The sequence below is a fragment of the Barbus barbus genome (genome assembly GCF_936440315.1).
Source record: "Barbus barbus genome assembly, chromosome: 41".
NCBI classification, from domain to species: domain Eukaryota; kingdom Metazoa; phylum Chordata; class Actinopteri; order Cypriniformes; family Cyprinidae; genus Barbus; species Barbus barbus.
Genome location: NC_136719.1, coordinates 18,018,034 through 18,040,692, shown reverse-complemented (window position 1 = coordinate 18,040,692; position 22,659 = coordinate 18,018,034). Strand labels below are relative to the sequence as shown.

Here is a 22,659-nt window from a genome sequence, read left to right as displayed (position 1 = left end):
AACTTGGTTTATGTTTGTGAAGATCCTGCTTACAGCTTATGAAAAGTAAAAATATTAACTCCTCTGTAGATTTTTCAGTTTGGCAAGCCAGGCAAGTGTGTGTGTGTGTGTGTGTTTTTTTATTATTATGGAGAGGTTCTCTTCCTCCTCTCCATGGTCATATTCCACAGAATCTTCCTCTCGTCCTTGTCTCTTTCCCTCTGGCCCTGATGACAGGAGGGCAGAACGTTAATCAGAACAGCACTATCTCTCAGACAGCACCTGCAGGCCATCACCAACTCTAGCGTTCTCTCTGTGGGCACTGCCAGTCTTTGCACCCTGGTACCTTGAGGGATGGCTCTACTGCCAACTGTGACAGGATTAAAACATAGAGTTACTGACTATAAATATATATTAGACCTCCTAAGGGCAACTGAATACCATTGGTTTTTGGGAATCGAGTAGAATTTGGGCTATTATTGATAGGCTTACAGTGTTTAATTAGGTTAGTAAATAAAATCTTGTCAAACTCAGAATATTGAAATTGATTGTAGTGTGATGGATTTACCTTGTGTAGACTGCTTGACGTAATGTTCTAGAAAGTAAGCTTATTGATTGACCGTTTTTTGGTGAACCACTATTTAAGTGATTTCAATGAAAAGCCATTTGAATTTTAAAACAGTAATGAAATCAAAGTAGATCACTTTTATGCTGGTACAGTATGTACCTGTGATTAATCTTTTGGATCTGCATGTAACATTAATTTAAAACTGCCAAAACCTAATACATAAATAGTAAAGTTTCAAGAAAACATTTCTCGTCAAAAATGCTCTTGAACTGGCAAGCGGCAAGCCTTTACAAATCTTTTCTTAAAGCTGTTTATTCCGTTTTGTCTTAATTTACCCAGAACAATGCGCTAAGATCAGTAAATAATTGGACTCCTTTTTGATAACATCATTTGTGTCCCTCCGCATTTCCTGCTGTCTTTGTATGACAAATGCCCTCAGTGTGAAATGAATGGCTGGCTGTCACAGGTAATCATGAGGTTGCTTGTCAGTAACCGGTCTGCTTTCATTTCTCATGATTAGCTTTGTGAAGGAATGATGGGATATGTTTCACTCATCCACTTTTCTTTTTTGTTGGGTGACAGTGATGACTGGGTTAACATCAGTACCAGAAATCGCATCATCTGCTGTCATGCTTGTTGTGCATCCCAAGAAATGATTTCTCTTTTGTTACAGCAATCAAATAGCCACTGTAAGGAGGTTTTCATGTCATTCACGTCTTCACATAATATAATGTGAGCTTCAGACAATGAGGGAGCAACTACATCCACAAAATCTTCTGAATGCAATTTCCACAATACTGTTCCTGAGCCTGCGAGTCGGTTTTGAATGCAACTTGGCCTTAGATAGACATTTTATAACTTATTTTAATGCATGTTTAATTCTGAGTGCACTTAATCCATTTATTTCAGTTTATTAATGCTCACGTTAATATTGTTGATATTCTCTAACAGTCTTTCTGTCTTCTGTCTGACAGGAAATTGCAGCATACTTGATAACATTTGAAAAGCATGAAGAATGGTTGACAACATCCCCTAAAACAAGGTAAGAATATCCATCTTATCAATTGACCATCAGAAATCTCTTTCCCCCCAGAATTCCAGGGTTTTATCGCCGTGATGTTCAAATGAAGCCATTAGCTGGAGTTTCCCCGACAACCCACTATCTTAAAAGTTGGGTGTTTGATATTGGTGGACATCGATGGCAGTTTAAAAAGGTTTACTTCTTTTAAGAGTTAGCCTGACAGGTAATGGATTATTAATGTGGACTAATAACTGCAAATAGCCTATTAGCAGAGCTCTTAGCTCAATGCTCTGCTCTCATTTCTTCTGTGAGTGCGATGGTAATGTGTTCATATCTAACAGCAAATTAAACGTTCTCTAATAAATGAAGGCATGAGCTGAAAGCTGTCTAGCTGCTCAGAAGTAGATGGTAGGTGTTGACTGACATTGAAGAGGGAAAAGTGAGCATGCCACGTCTATATGCACCTGAATCAATCTGTCATCTTGGTTTATGGCTGATAAATCGCCCTGGGATCTGAAGCAGCTCTGGTGAATTTACATGTTCCCAAACCCCACAAGAGTAGGATTTGTGTATTTTTAAATAGACTGACTATACACTTGATTGGCTGTAAGCCAGGTCAACGGTGGTGGATTTGATGTGTAATGGAGTGGCACTTATCCAGCATCAGTGATGCTGCTGATGCAGACGGCTCAGAGTTAGGCAAGGACAGAGGTTGCCGCTGTGGCTACGCTGGCTGTTTGGCCTATCTGGGACAGCAGGATTTGGGGAATTACTTCATAAATAATCAAGAACCTGTCAAGAACATATCTAAAATGTGTTACACCATAAAATCAAAATAAATACATTTTGATAAAAAAAATGACTGTAATGTGAGGAGAACAACTAAATGTTTAGTTCTGTATTTGTAGAGTTTTTACATCATACTAGTATTCATTTGTTTTTGTTTTTTTAAATAACTCCAGTAATTATTTTTTCTTACAATTACATAATCTAATGAGCAATTAAAAAAGTAGGTCAAATATTTAAAAAAATGTCACAGTGCAATAATTAAATAAATAATTAATGTAGCTCTGTCCACAGTGATCTCATTGGGCGAAAATTCTGTTCCATGCAGTTGTTACATATTAAATATAGCTGATTTTGTATTTTGTATTATTTCAATTTCAGTGCAAACTGAAAAAAAACTGTACTCTGTAAATTTGTTGTATGCCACCTGGTTAGGACAGAGCGTAAGAGTGTCTTCAATCACCAAGAGTAAAACTCACTCCGCACAGACAGTAGATGCAACCAATCATTAAAAAGAGATAAGAGTAGGAAGGTTACTTGAAGGTGGGGGAGATTTTTGGGAAAAACTACATTTAATTTATCCTCCGATGCACAATGTCAGGTCTCTTATGGTGTAATATTTTAAGAAGCTTAGTGTGGGCACACTGTATATCAGTGTGTGTATGTGCCAGGGTTTAAGTCTGTGTGTTTCTTCAGTCTGTTTTTCCTAGCCTCAGGTTAAGCCCTCCAGTCTCCTGTTCTATCCAGTTTGTCGAAACAGAACAGTGCTTTCTCCATCTCCCGCCTGCTTCCAGAAGGAAGTCCCACTTCTCTCCCAATTAGAGAGAGCCGATCTTATACTATTAGACAGCTCAGAGTCCCTTCTCCTCAGTGCTAGACACTGGAAACTGCTCACTCTCATGCTTTCCTCCAGTCTGCACATAGGAAGAGCTGGGCGCCATCAGCACAGAGTAAAATCAAAGCTGACGAGGTATCCCACCATCTTTCACGCTTGTTCATAGTGTATTACACACAGTCTAATCTCTTTCTCTCTCTATATCTTAATTTCTGTCTTCCATCCCACAACTGACTAGTCAGTTTGTGAGGTAATGTTTGACGGGGATGTTTGCATGATATATTCCTGTCAAAGTTTTAAATTTGTCCACTTTTACTTTGTTATAGACAATGTAATGACCTTTGCAAGGTCTTTAATCATTGCATGGTTGTTTAAAAAAAACAAGATCATATCTTATATAAACGCCCCATAAGAATGGGACAATCGAGGTCAGATGACCCCAAATCCAGCCCAATTAAATATGGTCCATATAAGATAAATTAGTCAGGCAACAAACTACTTGATTTTGAAAAGATGTAGTTTTGCACATCCCTATTAACAATCCTAATTCATGTGCAAATGGACTTTGAGTACTCAAACTTTCTCCCAAATTTTCTCTCTGCCTGTAAGGGACATTGATAATGGCTGGACATAAAGCAAAAGCCAATTATAAGACATTTCCTTGTGTAATTGCTAGAGATGAGTTGAAGAGCACCCCGTCGGGCTTTTTATCTCCAACACAAAAAAATGAGCCCATGAATAAAGTGTACTTCTCTGCGCTCACTCATTACAGGCTCTGCGCTAGGTAATGTGTATTATAACTGGCTAAAAGGAGATTGGGAGGAGCTCTAGTGCCCACTGAATGCAGTGGAATGTTGTAACGGTAGTTATAGCACACGCTCAGGGCTTTTTGAATCTAGAATGGTGACCAGACAGTGATCCTTTAAAGTTTTGTGGCTTATAGTCTATGTCTTGCAACTTTAAAGCCATCTAGTGCACTTCTAACAGAACGTTTTAAGAATAAAAAAAAAAAAAAAAACTTTTACCAGATTTACCCATTTAAAATGTGCCAAAAAGTGATGAGTCATCTTACATCCAAATATAAGAATGAGATTGCCCCTTTTCTTCTAATAGCAGGGTTATTGTAGATTTTATTTATTAATTTTCAGTTAAAATTCAGTTGTTGTTGTTTTTTTTGTTTAGTTAAGTCTAATTTAGTTTAAGTACCCCAGGGCTGACAAAAATAACGCACACTTTGCTACTATTAAAAAATATATTTAATGAAGCGTGATTATATTTGAATTTGTTTTATAATTGTAACGTGGTGAACAAGACGTGAGACGTGCGGATCCATGTGCAAGCTTTTATTAATAAACATAGTCAACGGCAAACAGGTATGGTACGGGCAAGACAAGAGTAATCAAAACACAGAATGGCTCGGTGGGGCAGCTAACACTAGGAGAGTGTTATACGCAGGACCAGATTCAGAGCTAGACATACACACAGAAAGGTTAACAGAAAACGCAGGACAATACTCGGCAGAGAGGAAGAGGAAGTCCATGGTTTAAGTAGAGTGTGTGATTGTGTGATAGTTCTCAGGTTTGAGCGTGATTAGTGCAATCAGCTGTATATGTGTTGTCAGTGCAATGGATGATGGGAATTGTAGTTCGTGGGTGAAGTGCAACAGTGGTGTGGTGTGAGAGTCAATATGATGGAGAGGTGACCTCTGGTGGCTATCGGTCGGAAGGCCACAGACCGGATTCGTGACAATAATAGTGTATACCAAGTGCCTAAAACTAAAATGAATTTTTGGTTTGTTTTGGAGTGATATATAAAAATTTGTTGTAGTTGAAAGTGAGTTAGTTTAGTTCCCAAGTTACATTTTTTTGTCAATTTACGTTTTATTTTTCAACAAAGATAACAAAGTCTACCAGCAATAGCAAGTACTGTAGCAAACTACATTGAGAGATCTATACATTAATACCTTGCGAAAACTATCCATTAGCTTAACTTATTTTGAATGCCTATCAAAGGAGAAAGATGATTTTTAGAACCAGATGTAGTTTGTAGTATTGGTATAAACAGAGAAATGCTAACCGACAACCCATGACTCTTCAGTAAACACATGAAATGGCATGTTGAGCTATTTAATGTGGTCTTTTACACATTTTGCTGAGTTTAGGGTTCATAGAATTCTGTTAGAAGCATTCAGTTATTTTCAACAGGGAACATAAGGAGGGATGGAATTGTTTGATGAATATTTTTTATCAGCATGTGGTGGTTTTCATTTAACATGGATATTTTTAAAAGAGAGGCAGAAAGAGAGAGATAAATGACAGCTCTGCTTTGACTAAAAGCTACACTGTTTTCTGGTGGTCAAGGCAGAGTGAAGGTTAAGGTTCAAGGGTTATGAGAGGGGGTTTGTGGTTAAGTGATTTTCTTGCAGTATGTCATTTGCTCCTCCTCCTTCCCGGTGGAAGCCAACAGCTCTGAGGCGCCAGGCTACAGGAACTGACTCAGCCTCTGGGCAGGCCGGGCTGGAGAGACAAGGGAGGCAGAGGTCAATGGGCCATGGAGAGTGTAATAGCTAAGCAGTAGGCCATTCATGTATGGAGGCGTAGCCTGGGGCTCTGAACACACACACACACACACACATACACAGGCGCACACACTCAGACACATACAGTCCTTACAGAACAAACGTGAAGATCGAGCCAAGCTTGTGATAAGACAGAAGGAATATTCTATTCGTATTACCAAGAGATCAGTCACTAGAGAGAACCACAACAAACACACTGAAAGACAAGACTTGTGCATGATGAAGTCCAAACACGGGAATAAACTCTGATTAATCTATATATACACTACCGGTCAAAAGTTTGGAATAATAATTTTTTTTATGTTTTTGAAGGAGTCTTTTAATGCTTACCAAGGCTGCACATTATCAAAAATACATTAAAAAGAGTAATATTGTGAAATATTATTAAAATCTAATTTTAATATATTTTAAGATGTAATTTATTTTATTATCTTTATATTATATATTTATTATATATTATTACATTTATTCCAGACTTCAGTGTCACATGATCCTTCAGAAATCATTGGAATATTCTGATTTGATGCTCAAGTATTAATGATTGTTCTTATTATTAATTCGTTAACATTTAGGTCTGTACGATCACTTTTGATCAAGGTAATGCATTGTTGCTGAATAATAAATATAGATATGAAGCAGCACAACCATTTTCAACGATGATGATAATAATTAGAAATGTTTCTTAAGCACCAAAACAGCATATTATGATTTCTGAAGGATCATGTGAAGTGAAGTGACATACTGCCTAGTATGGCGACCCATACTCAGAATTCGTGCTCTGCATTTAACCCATCCAACGTGCACACACACAGCAGTGAACACACACACACACTGTGAACACACACCCGGAGCAGTGGGCAGCCATTTATGCTGCGGCGCCCGGGGAGCAGTTGGGGGTTCGGTGCCTTGCTCAAGGGCACATCAGTCGTGCTATTGAGGGTGGAGAGAGCGCTGGACATTCACTCCCCTCCCACCTACAATCCCTGCCGGCCCGAGACTCGAACCTGCAACCTTTGGATTACGAGTCCGACTCTCTAACCATTAGGCCACGACTTCCCCCATTCAACGTGACATTGAAGACTCGAGTTATGGCTGATGAAAATTCAGCTTTGCCATCACAGAAATAAATTATAAATTAAAATATCAATTATTTCTCACTTTTGACCAGTAGTGTATAAAAGAAGTTCTTCATGATTATTATGGTTTGCTTAGGTTCAGCGCTGTGTCTTTAAATAATCCAAGGCCGGAGCGCAGTGATTGATGCATTTGGTTGCTGTAATGAACATTCCCTTTCAGACAGGAAGTGCAACAATGGTTAAAATCAATAAGACCTCTTGCACGCCGGCCACTGGAACAACACTACAGCTAATTCAGGCCATACCTGTCAAAGCCCAGAAAATCTCCCACAACTCCAGCGCACCGCACTTTAATTTACACTGGCGGACACCTCCTTTTCCATTTCTATTAAAAGGAGAGCTCTGCATTAAGTGATAATGAAAGCCGGAGCCGCCTTGTGATTTAGGTGAGCTTGGCTGAAGCTCCACAGCGCTGACTGCGAAAAAAGAGCTGGGATTCACTGCTTTTTCAACACACGCACACACAAAATCACATATACGCTTCCTTTAATGAGAAACTCTTTAGTCTAGACTGGAGAAATAAGATTACATTTAGCAGACGCTTTTATCCAAAGCGACTTACATTGCATTCAAGTTACAGTTTTTATCAGCTTTTGCTTTCCCTGGGAATCGAACCCATGAAATTTGGGTTGGCGTTGCTAGCGCCATGCACTACTATTTGAGCTACAGGAAAGCCTATTAGCTTTCTTAATACAGGAAAGCCTATTAGCTTTCCTGTAGATTATTAGCACTGAACATCAGAAGACTGAACATGCTAATACTTGTGTTCTGAGTGTCAGTGAAAATGTAAAAAGAGGACAATCTCTACAAACATCTTAAAAGTTTTTTTTTAACCATATTTCAGTTCACAGTAGGTATAATTTAGTTTGTTCTAAGTAAACACATGCTAGTTTGTCTGCTAGCTCCCTTCAAGCGTCTTTGTTCATAAGCTAATGTGAGATGGAGGTCTTGGATGATTTATAGACAAACTTGCTTTCAAGATCTAGTTCATTAATGTTTGAGGGTGAGCTGAAGCACCTGTCCTTCACTCAGCTTTATACACTATGCTGGCTGGCCTCAGGTTTACGTCATATGTCTCTGGAAGGCATCCAGCAATACTGTTCTCTCATTATTGCCATCCCACACCTTAGTCCTTGACTGAAAATAGGACAGAGGTACCAGTCCGCCTAGAAATATATTGTTTACAAGATACCCTGTGAATACAGTGAATACTTTTGAGGAAGAACTAATCACTGGATTTGCAGAGGTCATGGCATCAGATCTTTTTTGTTTGAGGAGCTTAGAAGAAATCAAGCTATACATCCATGAGCATTATTTTAGATCAGCTCGGTTTTGTTTTTGAGTTACTGAACGTCTTTAAAATATATGCTGGCAGTGAGTTTGGAGTAGTTTATCCATTTCCTTATGTGTCCCATGAAAAAAAAAAATATTATATGAGTCTGGAAAAATGTGAGTCATTAAATACTGGCAGAATTTTCATTTTGAATGAACTATTCTTTTCATTCTAATTTAAGGAGCTGCTAGTAACCTCACCTGTCATATTAAGCACTAAACGGACAAGATTAGTTTTCAGAACGATGTCTGAATTATTAACAGAGAACATCTTTGATTTAATATGCTGGTCTGGACAGGATTGGGATCTCTGTAATTATTATTAAGATTACAGTGTGTGTGTTTTGTTGTTGTTGTTGTTGCATACATCATGAAACCCAGTGAAATAAACAACACTTATACTATATATGTAGCATATTTTTAATTTTATGTACACTACCATTCAAAAGTTTGGGTTTGATGAGATTTGTTTACGATTTTGAAAATTATGACAATTTAAAATAATTAGTTTTGATTTTAATATATTTTAAAATGTAATTTATTTATTCATAAATGTAATATACATGATCAACTCTTTAATGATTTAATTCTCTTTATACTTCAGATTGAATGCCAGCAGTACTTGAATCACCAACTGTTATTTTGTCTAAAAAAGTTGGCAAAATGGCCTAAATCCACAGTGAAGGTGCACCGGGCAACACAAAAAGAAATGTAACTTTAGTTACGGTGTTCAGTGAAGGGGGAAAAAAAGATTCGATTTCTCAGAGGACTCCTGAGTTAGCCAAAAAACATCAGGTAATTTGCTCCGTAATTTTACTGGGAGTTGCGTAAGAAAAACTCAGACCGCATTTGATTCAGATGGGATTAAAATCACAAAGTATATCTGGGAAACACCAATTTACCTGACATCCTCAGGGGAAGCTAGTCTAGTCTTGGGCTTTAATGTCATATTGGTTAGTCTGTGCTTGTTTTTGAATGTCTTATGGCTCTGTAGTGACTTGTTGTGGACGCTGAAACAAGAGAGAAGTTGGGCACAGTTTGCTGGAGCTTCCTACGATGAAGCTATAAAACAATAAGTGGCTCTTTTCTGAGGACCTGCAATGACATTGTTGTCTGGCACCCTCATGGCTTTATGCAATACACCTCTCTTTTTCTATTTCTTACTGTTTTCTTGCTCCTCCCTGCTTCCTGTCCCAGCATCCACTCCAGTACAGCTCCCAGCAGAGCACTCCAAAAGACACAGCTTTGATTAAAACCTACAGCAACACCGCCAGCGCAGAAGAAGGGCCTATGACAACACAAATGGGCACACAGTCCCAGCTACGCTAACAGCAAATTGCATTTGCAACAACTCAAGTAAATGAACACGCACTCCACAGCAACACTTAAATTAGTGCTCTGTCAGTTGGATTTTTTTTATTTGTAAGATGTTTTATTTGTTTTATTTGTGTGTGCCAGTTTTTGTTGCTATCTCTAGAAGCGTTTGTGTTCAGCATGTACTTGCATATAGTACGTATTGAACCAAAATGAAAGAGAGCAGCAGAGGAAGAAAGCGATAATGCAGGAAGGTGTTGATCTGCAGAGGAATCTGAAGGCCACAGATATGTCAGCTCTGCCTATTAGCCAAAACCTCTGTAACCTTCCCCAGGTAGAGTGATTGAAGTTTAGCCAGACTGACGTCAATGCCTACCATCCATCCACATGCCCTGAGAGGACACAATGCCCCACAAAAGAGCTGCCAAGCCTGGGGCCTGACCAAGGGCAACCATGCCACCCACTGGCCCCCTGGGCAAGAGCCACTCACACCCTGGAGGAAGATGGGAAAATAGAGAGCGTGAGAGAGAAGGGTACAGAGAACGAGGACAGGGAGGAAGACGGACAAGTCAATTGGAGGAGAAAGAGAGCGGATGAAAAATGGAAAAGGGACAGAGAGTGAAGATGATGGAGGGATAAAGCAGAGGAAAATGGAAACATGTCGATAAGAAGAAAGCGAGTGAGTCAAAGGGAGATGGGCTGAGTTATGATGGATGTGGTTTAAAGAAGGGAGGGGACATCACACACAGAGTAAAAAGGGAGGGCGAGGGAGAGAGTGCAGAAAAATGCAGAACGTCAGAATGGATTGAGATGGAGACTGACAGACCCGAGTCAGTCAAATGGTTTAGGGCCTGTTTATGGAAACATAACCTGGCCAGAAATGAGCATGGGCGGCATCTCAAGCTTCATGCTCGGTTTATTTGATCTCTTAAAGGTATAAGACCCCCCAAAAATTGTCATGATTTGCTCATCCTCAAGTCGTTCCATACCTGTATGACTTTTTTCTTCTGTGTTTTGTCCATTTATTGTGAGGCAGTAGGTCCAATGTTCAGACAAAAAAATTTTCAGAATATCTTGTTTTGTATCCTGCAGAAGAAAGTCAGTCATACAGGTTTGGAACAACATGAGGTTGTGCAAATAATGACAGAATTTTTATTTATGGCTACACTTTCCCTTTAAAATGTCGCTTGCAAGCCAATCACAGAGAGGAATCAAGCTTTTCCAGTTGGCTTTAGTAGAGATCAGTATAGTCTCTGTTGCAGAGAGATCAAACTTTTGCCCACACAGCAGCCGCAGGAAATGCCTTTGCATGCCATTTGTCCATGTGCCAACGGGCAGAGAGCAAAGAGGTTAACCCGAAGAGATTCAGGCACAATTAAAGGAGCGTGACCAAGTGTAAACACTAATGCCGGTAGTGTAAGGGAAGGCTGCAGGAGGAGGCCCACTGAATGAGGGGATGGTTGAATAATTAAGCTGGAAAGAAAAGTTGATGTCAAGCAGGTGTTCAAGGAGAAAGTGTCAGCCAAGCGGGCCGAAATGGGGAGAAGTGCTGCCACTGCAGTGTAATAATAAAGACTTAATTCAATTAGTGCTTCTGCACCGGTGCACAGCACACTGGCGGCCTGTCAGCTCCAAACAGCCCCTGTACTGTTCTTCAGACATGGAAGCACACGTACATACACAATAGCATTGTTAAATGATTATACTCCTCCAGAATCCCCCAGTATCTCTCAATCCTCTGTAGTTTCATATGCCACTGTCTTAGCTACCTCAGCCCACCATGTCTGCTTTATCGTTCTCCCTTAGTTGTGTTGTGGTGGGCATCTTCATGTGAAAGGTGCCACAATGTGATCATCTCAGTTCTCCTTTACAGCAATGAGATTAAATGTCCTGACCTTTAGAGTATTCTCCTGAGATTGTTAATAATAATAAAGAAGTATTTCAGTGCAAGTGCAAGTGCTCATTCAACAGCATTTGTGGTGTAATGTTGTAAAATAATTTTGTCTAGTCCATTTTTGTGTCTTTAAAAAGAAGCAAAAATCAAGGTTATGGTTAAGGCACTTAAAATGTAATTGAATTGGGTTCATTTTTGGAGCATTTAAAAACAGTAAAGCTAATCAGTTTATAAGAACACTTACATTAACTCTCCTGTTAAAACTTGTGTATTATTTTATCTGTAAAGCTGTTTAAATAATTTTTACTGGTATTTTAGGATTTATGGAATTGCATTGTCATGGTTTTAAAGTTGTAAAATTGGATAAACTTTGCACATAAAAGGTTAGTAAGCAGTTTTTTCATATGAAAATTTAAATCTTTTGGGTATTGAAACAATAAGTATTTTATATTTATGGGTTGGTCCCATTCGTAATTTTTTATTTTATTTTATGTATTTTTTTAATTAGTCTAATTTATTTTATTTTTAGTGTTTTTTAAATTAATTTATTTAATTAATATTTATTTTTTATATTTGATAATACATTTTTAATATTTAATTTATTTAATTAAAGCTGCAGTCCGTAACTTTTGGCGCTCTTGCGGTTAATGCAGAACTGCATGCGTCTTGCAGAAGAATATTGTAGCCGGAGCTACTTCTCTCTGTTTATGTCTATGATGAATCACACAGGTACCGGGCTACTCCGCAGCGGTACCTGCCCAAACCAGTCTAAAATAGTCCAAATATTTGCACAGTTTGGAAAATGGATTCATGGTATACTTGCTTATTATATAAATTTTGTACATTTTGAACACAAAAAAGTTACGGACAGCTGCTTTAATATTATTTTATTTTATTTTATAAGAAGGGACAAGTGGAAAATATTATTATTATTTGGGTAATCATACCACAAATGCTGTTGATCGAGTTTAACTCGTACTGAACATAGCATATTCCTTGAATTGATTGATAAATATATATACACACAATATAGTTATTTTTAGATTACGAGACCCTTATGGACTCATGCTGGATTACGAGACCCTTATGGACTCATCCTTGTTTCTGCGGGTGGCATAGAGTCAGTGTTCTCTCCTGGCACGGTGGAGCTGGAAACGATCAGTCCTGCTCCATCTGAAAGCAGAATGGACGGGAAACCGGACTGAGGGTGTTGTCTTGGTGTTATGTAAGGAGAAGGATAGAAAAATAGGACCTGGGTATGTTCCAGGGAGCTTCGTGAGTAACCTGCCCCACCACACTTCGGTGCCGCACACAGACACCAGTCCTGTTCCATCTGCAGGTCTCCAGCGGGGTGGAGTGGTACAGGAAGAACACAGCGTGCCTGTGTGTGTGACCCTGTGTATATACAGGACACATGCCATGATGTTATCATTATTTTGGTATACATGTACTGTATGTGCAGGGTGCAGAATTTTTGCCACACCTGCCAGTCATGGATTCTTTCTTTCTTTCTATAATTTTTTATAAAATGTATGTGTGATTATTAGATTCCCAGTGAAAATCATGCCACACTAGTACATGTCAGCATTTCTATGTGTGTGGTGCAAACACACACGTGCAACCCACTGGGCTCCCTGTTACAGGTCATTAATCCAAATCCAGAACATATCAGTCTGGCCACACTGTGAACAGTGTGCTGTCAGTCAGTGAGTCAGAGAGGAGCGATGCTGTGTGTACAGACACAGCCAGAGAGACGTGCCGGAGAGCTCCTGGAATCAATAGCTTATATATAACCCTCATGACAGGCCAAGGCTCTCCTACCACTCACAAGTCACCAGCAGCAGGACAGCATGCTCCAGGAGTGGATGCTATTGATTTAGGGCAGGACAGCACCCGGGCCAGTGTTCTACCCGTTCCGTGCACAACTCTCCCTCTCTCTTTCTCGTTCTCTCATTTCACTTCATCTCCTTCCACAAGCGTTTTTGTCTTTAGCAGACACACACACATAGGCGTAGAGGCTCACCTCTTGTGATATAGGTGTTGCTTTACATTACTGTCATTCTGTTATATGAAACTTTGAGGACTTTAATGTATTCAGCCGCCTTGAGTTCTGACTGCAGGCCATAAAGCTTTTCCCTTCAAATGCTCCATTACAATCTGTGAAAGGACGGGCTTGGAAAGGGACTACCCATAATTAATTTTGCATCACTGAATTAATTGTCTAAAGTGTAAGAAGCCAATTGATAAATTATTTAGCCATTTTTAGTATGTGTGTTTGAAGGGAAGATGGGAAAGGAGAGGTAAGAGCCATTTCAAATTGGAAAATTAATATTCATAACTTTTTTATGAGTTAAAAATTGCTATCAATTCAAGGTTTAGATGCAACTTAATGAACAGCCTCAGAAACAGGCAATTTCTGCTGGCGGTCTGGGATAATTCAGACAAACCAGATCTCTGATTCATCCCTAATCATTCGGGTGTGTTTAGACATGGGATCGCAGTGTTGATCCTGGATTTATTTCGCTAAAATAGGTCAGAATTTTATCAAACCTCTGAAAGTGTAAGATGTGTGTTCTTTCCCTTACAGTAATTATGAAAATTATTGCAGTTCTGTTGATCTTATCTATTAGACATCTGACGAAAGCAATTCTTGAGCTATTTTCTTTCCATTTTCATTTAACTGATCGTGTTTGGTAGAGTGAATGTTTACTTGTGAGTTTAAAACATAATCCAGCTAAATCAAGCTGTTTAAAACTAATGACAACACACTAAATCCTTCATTACAGTGCTTGCAAAGCTGGAGTGTATTGATATTCCTTAATCATTCTGTTCTTCAGTTTTCTGCCGGCCCAGCTGCAGCTCTAAGATGTAAGGTCGGCAGTTTTACAATTGTATACTTTTTTTTTTCTTTAGAAAAATTAAGGTTAAACTCTGTACTCCACTTGACTTACATTATTAGAATATTTGCCATTCAAAATTGAGCCAACAGCAATAATATATATATCATTGTAATATTTATATACTGAATTGTAGCTGAAATTCTTGAATATTTTTTTATTATGATGTTATTCATTATTTGCATTTTGATTGATCTTTTCTTGCTGTTTAAGCATGTATGCTGCAAAGAGTGTTAAGAGTGTCGCATTAAGTGTTTCTCACACAAAGACAACAAAAAAAACAGATGTGCGCATTTCATTTACGCAGCACCAAAGCCTAAAACTTGAGCTTAATCTTAAACTTTAATTCTATTCTGCCTTGCAAGCACTGGTGTTTCCCTCATGAAATGCAAATGTAGTTTTCTTATTTGGGAATGGATGGCTCTACATACAATATGAATGAATTTTCCAGGAGCATAATTGAGCTGTGTGTCTGTGTGTGCGCGCACTGTAGATTTAGAGCAGGATTTGCTGCTGACCTCACTCTGAAGAGAGAGGGATGCATTAATATGATTTGGATATGATGATGTTGGAATGGACATGAAGAGTGTCAATTATTTACAGGTGATGTGCCCATTGAATTGGCAATGGAGTGGCCCATAAATTACCTCCCTCTGTAATCAACCCCTCAGGGAAAATAATGAAATAACTGCAGCAGGAGCAAGGGAGCCGCTGTTCAGCAAAGCCTGTTTGACTAGGTGATTTTTGAAAGGGTGGCTAACTTTTAAAATGACATTGGATGGTTAAAAGACAGAAAATTGCCCTGCCAAAATGTCCCTAAATCATCCTGCTGTGAGGAACAGTCTGTACTTCAGGTCCATAACAAAGGAACATATAGTTCAGACAGTATTTGCGGTGATTACATTTAATGTGCACTGCTGTTTTTGGTTGTACTCAACTTTTGCAATGGAATACGACTTAAACATGAGTGAACACACACCCGGAGCAGTGGGCAGCCGTTTATGCTGCAGCACCCAGGGAGCAGTTGGGGGTTCGGTGCCTTGCTCAAGGGCACCTCAGTCGTGGTATTGAGGGTGGAGAGAGCGCTGTACATTCACTCCCCCCACCTACAATCCCTGCCGGCCCGAGACTCAAACCCATGACCTTCAGGTTACAAGTCCAACTCTCTATCCATTAGGCCACGACTGCCCCTTAAATACTTTTACTAACTTTTTTAAAAATTATTATTGCCATTTTTATTTATTTTCTAACATATATCTGTATAGTTTTTAATCATTTTTATTGCAGTTTTAGTTAATTGTGTCTAGTTAAACTAAATGAAAATGAGAGATGTTGTTGGAAATTAGCTCAAATAGTTTATATATAATTATAAATAGTTTATATAAATGTTAACATTATTTTATTTCAATTAATGAAAATTAATTTTTGTTAACTATAATGACCCTGCTATGTTTGTATTAATTCTTCAAAATTCTACATTAGAGTTCAAGAAAAACAAAATGGTATTTATGTTTAGAATACAGAAAGACCAAAATAATTTCCTAATAATTTTTCTAAATTTCTTTAAGTATTTGCCTGCTCTAAATATTTCCCTGCACAAGGCTTATTTTCACCTTCTTGGTTTTTTTGTGGGGGGGTATTTATTTATTATTTATCTAGGGGGTGTATTTATTTATTATAATTTATTTATCTGTAGAAATAGACTCAATGAAGCATGTAAAAGCTTTTTTATTAGTATTTATGTATTTGTTTAACCTTGCTTTTCAGGGTTTATATATTAGAATAACAAGGCAGTGGGTAAATTATGATATTTATTTTTGGGTGAACTGTTCCTTTAATCAGTAGAACCCACAATCTGGACTTGTCTTTTCACACTGGCTAGTAATTGGCAGGGCCGAGGGCCCTGTCTGTCTGCCAGGGTATCCCAATGTGCGTTTTTGGATGGACGATAGGCAAGGGCCCATTTGAATTAACTAGTGCAAAATTTAATTATAAGGAATTATTTCTGGTCCGCTTGGTACCCTCTTTTATGCGGTTGTCTCGGGTGACAGGAAGTGATTTGGTGCTGGTCCAACATTGTGTCTCTCAATGTTAACGTCAGCCTTTTGTTACACAGAGCAAATGAAAAGGGCAGTTTGCATCTGAGTGTGCCTATATCATAGCATATATCAGTACAGCCCCATAAAGAGATGTTTGTGTTTATGTCAAGAAATCTGCACACAGGCTGAGCTATTTTTAGCATATTGCCTCTATCCTTGTGACCTTGTGTGTGTGTGTGTGTGTGTGTGTGTGTGTGTGTGTGTGTGTGTGTGTGTGTGTGCAGTCAAGGCTGTATCGTCGTTTCTTTCAAAGGAGTTTAGTCTCATCACACCCCCTCTCCCTGACCTCCTGTTTACCCTGGTTCACACACAATAACATCAGTTCCTTCTCCCACATCCCTCCAGCTCCAGAAATCTGCCCTCTGATGTTATTTATGGAAACACGGAAGAGAAGAAGATTTCCCTCTTCTTCTTTATTTGTGATTATCTTGGTGACAAAGAGAATGAAAAACTGAAAGAAAATGAGGATCGTACCCACTGTTCCAGTGTCTGATGGTAAATCACAGAGGAGCGGCAGATTTGGTTTGGTGTGCTTCCTCTTTCATGCCTCGTTCTGTCAAAGCAAAAGAAAAGCAGGTGATGCCACTCCACAATTAGGGCAGTGCAGGATTACTGCTGAGCCTGGTGCAGGTTTAAGGTTTTTATTATTTATTATGTATGAATGTGACATCAGAATCCTTTTAAAGATTTGCAAATAGCATGACACCCTAATGCTGTCATCGAGAGCAAAGGATCAGTTGGATAAAATGAGTGTGTGTTGGTTTGAGTGGCCTCTCAGGTACAGTCTGATTACTGAGCATTCATTGTATTTAGACTCTTGTATAATAAGTTACTCACCAATAGTCTTGCAAACTTTTGCCCATACGCATGAATTTTGATGCAAAGATGAACTGCCCACTAAGCAACAACCACATCTAAAATCAAAGCAAAATATACAGGTCTATTCAAGGAAATCTTATTTACTTGATGCTAAATGTCTCAAACAACTCTTTGAATATCCTTCAAAGATTCAGTGTCTGAATGGATTTCTCTGGAAACTCAGCAACTACTTGTTCCTTTGAAGCATTCAGGAACTTGGAAACCATGACTTTGATTTCTAAAATTGTGTAAAGCCAGACAATTAGATTTAACCTTGTAGTTTAAAGAAAGCATTTTAGTCAATTTATTTACATTAATAAATACTCATTTAATTACGTTTATTAACAAATTCAGTCTATTTCATTATGTTCTTTAGTATTAGTCAGTTTTACATGGCAACTAATTAGTTTTATTTAAACTTATATTAATGAACATTTCTTTGGATTATTGTTGGATCAGAATATTGTTTTAATTTAAAAAGTCAGATTATCGTTATGATCAATATTTTTCATCTCATCTTCGCTATCATTGACAAAATCAAAAACCCTTCATTGACGAGATTAAAGAGTAAGGTTAATTCAAGAAAGCATTGTTCAAAACCTTTGTGCACAATGTTTCAACACTAAAGCCTGCTCTTATTCACTCACAACATGCAATCCAGTTTAGTGCTGAATATGTGCTGAAGGAGCACCAAATTGTATTTAAATTAAGTAATTCTCTTTTATTTCAAACCTTTAAAAATATGAATTCTAATTATGTTTATCAGTGTTCCATATGCGCAATTCAGTGATTTGAGTTTTGAGGCTCATTCTCTCCGATTTTATACCTGAACCTCATTCTTAAATCTCAGATTTTAACTGTTCTGTCAAGATGAACAATCTAGGACAGTTTGGTGCTTATTCGGTCAGATTTTCTCTCAGTCTGATCTGGCTCACCTCTATGTTATTCTATTGAGCTGTTCTCTGCTCACACACTGATCTCAGACCAGTTCATTTTCTCAAGCCTCGATTGCAGCTCCATACAGAGGTGAGGTCTGTTTTTTCCTGAGAGTCCTGACCCACACTGAGTCTTACTTTGGCAGTCCTCACAGGACACGGCTGGATGGCACTAATCCAATTCCACCTCATATGTTCTCACTGTTCTTTATCTAATCTGGCCCCTCCTCAGGATTCCAGCACACCACATGATTCCTTTAAAAGGCTTAATTAAGGATCTGTGATTCAATCGCACTAACTGAATCATGGACGGCATGCAAGGCAACGGCTGTTCAGAGGTTGAATCTTGTAAACATCAGTGGAAGATGACTGTCAGAGTAAAACTCAAAAAGTGAGGAGAGACCACAAAGAAGAAATGACAGAGCGAGCTGTGTAAAGAACAAGAGAGCAGGAGTAACTACACAGGAAGTATCAGAAGAAGATAGGATGGAGAAATTTGAAGACAGAGTAGCGAAATAAGATTCTGCAAAGTATAGCACACTTGAACCAGTGTTATCTGTCTATTTTATCCACTTTCTTTCCACTCCAGCACACGGCCATCATGACATACAATCACATGTCTGATCCTGATATCCTCAGAGCTGTAACACACACAGACTGTTTCTGGTTGCCTGTCTAATTTAGTTTTTGTGTGACACTTTGTGAGTGACCACTTTTTTTTTTCATTTTTTTTTTGTGCTTGCATTACAATAATTGATTTTTTAGCAGGAATTCTTAATATAGATTTTAATGGTTTTGGATATGGGTATCCGTATGTGATGAAATATTGAACTATTGATGAATTATACTCTGAGAAAGGCTTGCATGTAAATTAGATTACTAGTCCTTTTTTTCATGTTGATTATTGACCTGGGTCATAACGTACTCAGGGAGGAATTGGAGAGAAAGAGATAGAATGTATTCTCACAGTCAGTCATTCATGCTTGCATAAGTGTCCCAGGCCTTGTGGTGAGAGGATTGCGTGCAGACTGGACGCAGCAGAGCTGAGAAAAGGTGGCAGGGGACTGCTGGAGGCTCCATCATGAGGGCATTTGTGGAGATGTCTATGCAGACTGTAAAATATTGTCAAGATTTTAAAAGATTTACCAGACATTTTCTACTGTGAACACCACACAGACTAGGTAATTTTGTCTTGTGACACTTTAAATTACTGAAATAAATAACCAAACTGCCCAACATTGATGGATCCCACTATGGGAGAGTACCCATAAACCCATGCACTTGAATAATTCAATTATGTATGCTTGGGCAAAGCAGGAGGATGTATGGGGACATGTAATTAGTTGTTATTTAGAATTAAAAGAGGTTGTAGCTCTTATTTAGCGTTGTTTTGTTGTAAATAGTATTTCGTTTGAAGTCACCATTATGGTGATTAGTATTCCCTCTGGTTGGAAACTTGGACCTTGTTCAATTTTAATTACTTCTCTCCCAACATGTGCGATCGTGTTATAAGGGTGGTAGTATTTTATGTTTTATTACATAATTGTATTATGCCATGGGTTCCTATCAAATCACAAGCGGGGGTCTTATGTTTAATAAGGAACTAGCACCACATGATAACTAGTGTCACTTGAGACTTCAGAAATTATTTTAATATGCTAATTTAATATGCTATTTAGGTGCTGAGTGATTATTGGTACTTATTGATAATGGTTCTTATTATTATCAATGTTGAGAACAGTTTTTATTTTTATGGAAATCATAATACGTTTTTTCTATCGCTCTTTTCCACTGGGAGCTTGAGTCCCCAGGGTTCATTGGAAGTGTTCACAGCACCACACTGCCCCCTCTCTGTCCCAGAATCCCCTCTGCTCAGCATGGGCCAGGTTCTGGACTCCCTCTTCTCCTCAACACATCTGGAGCACAGCTGGAGGAGGGCATGGGTTGGGCGTCTCCCGTCATCTCTAGCGCATCAACAGGATGCAAGGTGGAAGCAGGTGAATCACGTATCTGGGATGGAGAAATAATTTCCCGTGCTGCAGATCAATGCGAGCCATTAAGCAGCTGTACGCCGTACTTTAGTAGGTGGAGGAAAACCAGCCTCTTGGCCCATATGCTTCCTGCAACTTCTATCTATCAGGGTGTCAGAGCTGCCATGCTGTACTCACTCCGCGCAGCAGGCAGGGGCCAGATGCAACAGGAGGTCCTTGTTTGAAAAGACATCTGACTCCGCCAGAGATGGAGAGATGGAGCATGCAGAGGGCCAGAGCGGATCTGTTTGCCGAGAGCTGTCCAAATCGCCACAGTTAGTTTGTATTTTCTCTGCACTTTCCCTTGACTTCGCAGACTTGTTGACATTGAATGTTTGGGCCTCAGCAAGCCAATACTTAAACTAATTAGCTGGCTAATTAAGGCAATTTTCCAATTCTGGGAGAAATTTGGGTGACTTAAAATGTAAATCTCAGCCAAGTGGATAGATAGCTCGGAGATTGGCCGTAAGTGAAGTTAACTGCAGGGCTGTGCTTGGCGTTTTCCCTCCAGTGGCTAATTGATTTAGCATAACAAAGCATGGACTGACATTTATTCATCACCGTGGCATTTGAGAATGCTTAAAATGTCCTTCCTCCATGTTAATGGTGACACAAAATGGATTTGGTATATGTGTGTGTTCGCTGTAGGCAGTTCGGCTTTTTTTGAGGCATTGAATACCTTCGCTCTAGAAGTCCCTGACTGCTCATAGATCACTTGACACTTTGTAAAGGTCTGATGACCAAAATGTTCCCAGTTGCACATTATAATTTAGTGACTAAGAGTAGCAAAGCCTTTCCCTCCATTTGCAGGGCTCTATATGCTTTGATCTATTAAGTTTATGTTGTGCGCTTTCAAGTGGCTAGCTCTGAAATCAAGTTGGCTGGGAAGAGACGAGCATTAGTAATCCATACCCTCTAAATGAGACTCCATTAGCATAGCACTTCTGTTTGCACCTGAAATGATTGGTTTGTAAGGCTGCACTAGCCATGGGGAACCTTGAGAGTCTCTTTCTTATGACTGTTTTATAAAAAAAAGGCAATAAAACCCCCAGGTAGAGAATTCCCAATGTGGCCAAGATCTGTTACTACGACGCACTAGTCTTCAACATCTGAGAGAACTGATTCAGGAAACAGAGAGGATGCAAGTGTTTATTTTAAGTTTTAAGATGGATTGTACACATTCAACAGTACAGCAGCTATATACTTTCTTCAGTGAAACAGATTTTCAGTATCAAACACTTTATCTGCCTCAGTGGTGCTTGCTTAAGTTTGGTATTTTGGTATACACAATTTTGCAGAAATTATATATAAATATGCTACATTGTGGTTGTCAGGTGACTTATAAGAGACATAAGATACCCAGAGAGGATTATTCCCTATTTCCATTTTTTTTTCCAAGAAAAAAATCAGATAAAATGCTTTGCACTGTAAAGCCCCGTTCACACTACAAGCGACGCGATCCCATTTCTTTCAACTTTATGCAAATGAAGAGCGACTTTCAGGAGCGACAGCCAATAGGAAAGACGACGGTTGAGCTCACGTGATCGTTCTCCTCTCAGCCGTAGATAAACATATTCAATGGAAAAAAAGTAGGTTCTGTTTCTCATTCATTTTTGTTTGTATGTACAGACTTAATTCATATTTATATTATATTTAGTATTTTGCCTCCAAAAGGTTTGTATGTAGCGGCAAGAAACCTAATTTGCTGTCAAGGCAACCAGTAGTGAGAACGCCCACTAGCGACCTCATCGCCAACCCCAGGGGACATGCAACGATCAAGTCGCTGCTAGTGTGAACGTAGCTTAATAGTGCATTCCTGCTCACATCAGAATAAAATCCAATTATTTAACACTTAAAGACATAATATGTAAGATTTTCGTAATAAAATATCCAAAAACTACTTGCACAGTGTGATATATTTCATGCAGTTGTGCATTTATGTTATACCAAAAGTTCCCAAGGATTTGTAAATCCAGAGAAATTCCAATTTTAAATAATGGCTCGTCCCTGGTCATTGTCGCCTATCAATAACGTAATATCCGCATATCCCCAGTTTCTGCTTGTAGACACAAATGCTGCAGTACAGTTAAACTAATAAATTACGGCTGTCGCGAATAAAATGAATATGAAATCAAAAGTGTTGACCACAGCATTACATTTAGATCTGCTCAATGTTGCGCCATAATTTTTTACGAGTTTTTACAGTGTTGCGCATTATAACCAATCACACTCGAGTGTGTTGAGCTTATGAATGCAATGGCCAATCAGAGGCGTTCAGATTACTTTTTTTTGTTCACTGCACGCACTGGCTGACTGAATTCAGCTCTCACGTGAATTCTCTCATCATAAACAACAAAGTGCAGATGTAAGAGATTCAAGAGAGTGCTTAACCTCGCG

The 22,659-nt window shown here is 38.8% G+C and overlaps 1 protein-coding gene across 1 annotated transcript in view; it reads left to right on the top strand.

Annotated features, from left to right (window-relative positions):
• Positions 1 to 22,659, top strand: part of LOC306860526 (calmodulin-binding transcription activator 1-like) — a gene marked incomplete at its 3' end in the record, with an annotated part of 416,062 nt that overhangs the window by 184,712 nt on the left and 208,691 nt on the right. The window contains exon 4 of the mRNA XM_079402251.1: positions 1,522 to 1,589. Coding sequence (XP_079258377.1) covers positions 1,522 to 1,589 — 68 coding nt within the window. The remainder of the gene's footprint in view (positions 1 to 1,521; positions 1,590 to 22,659) is intronic.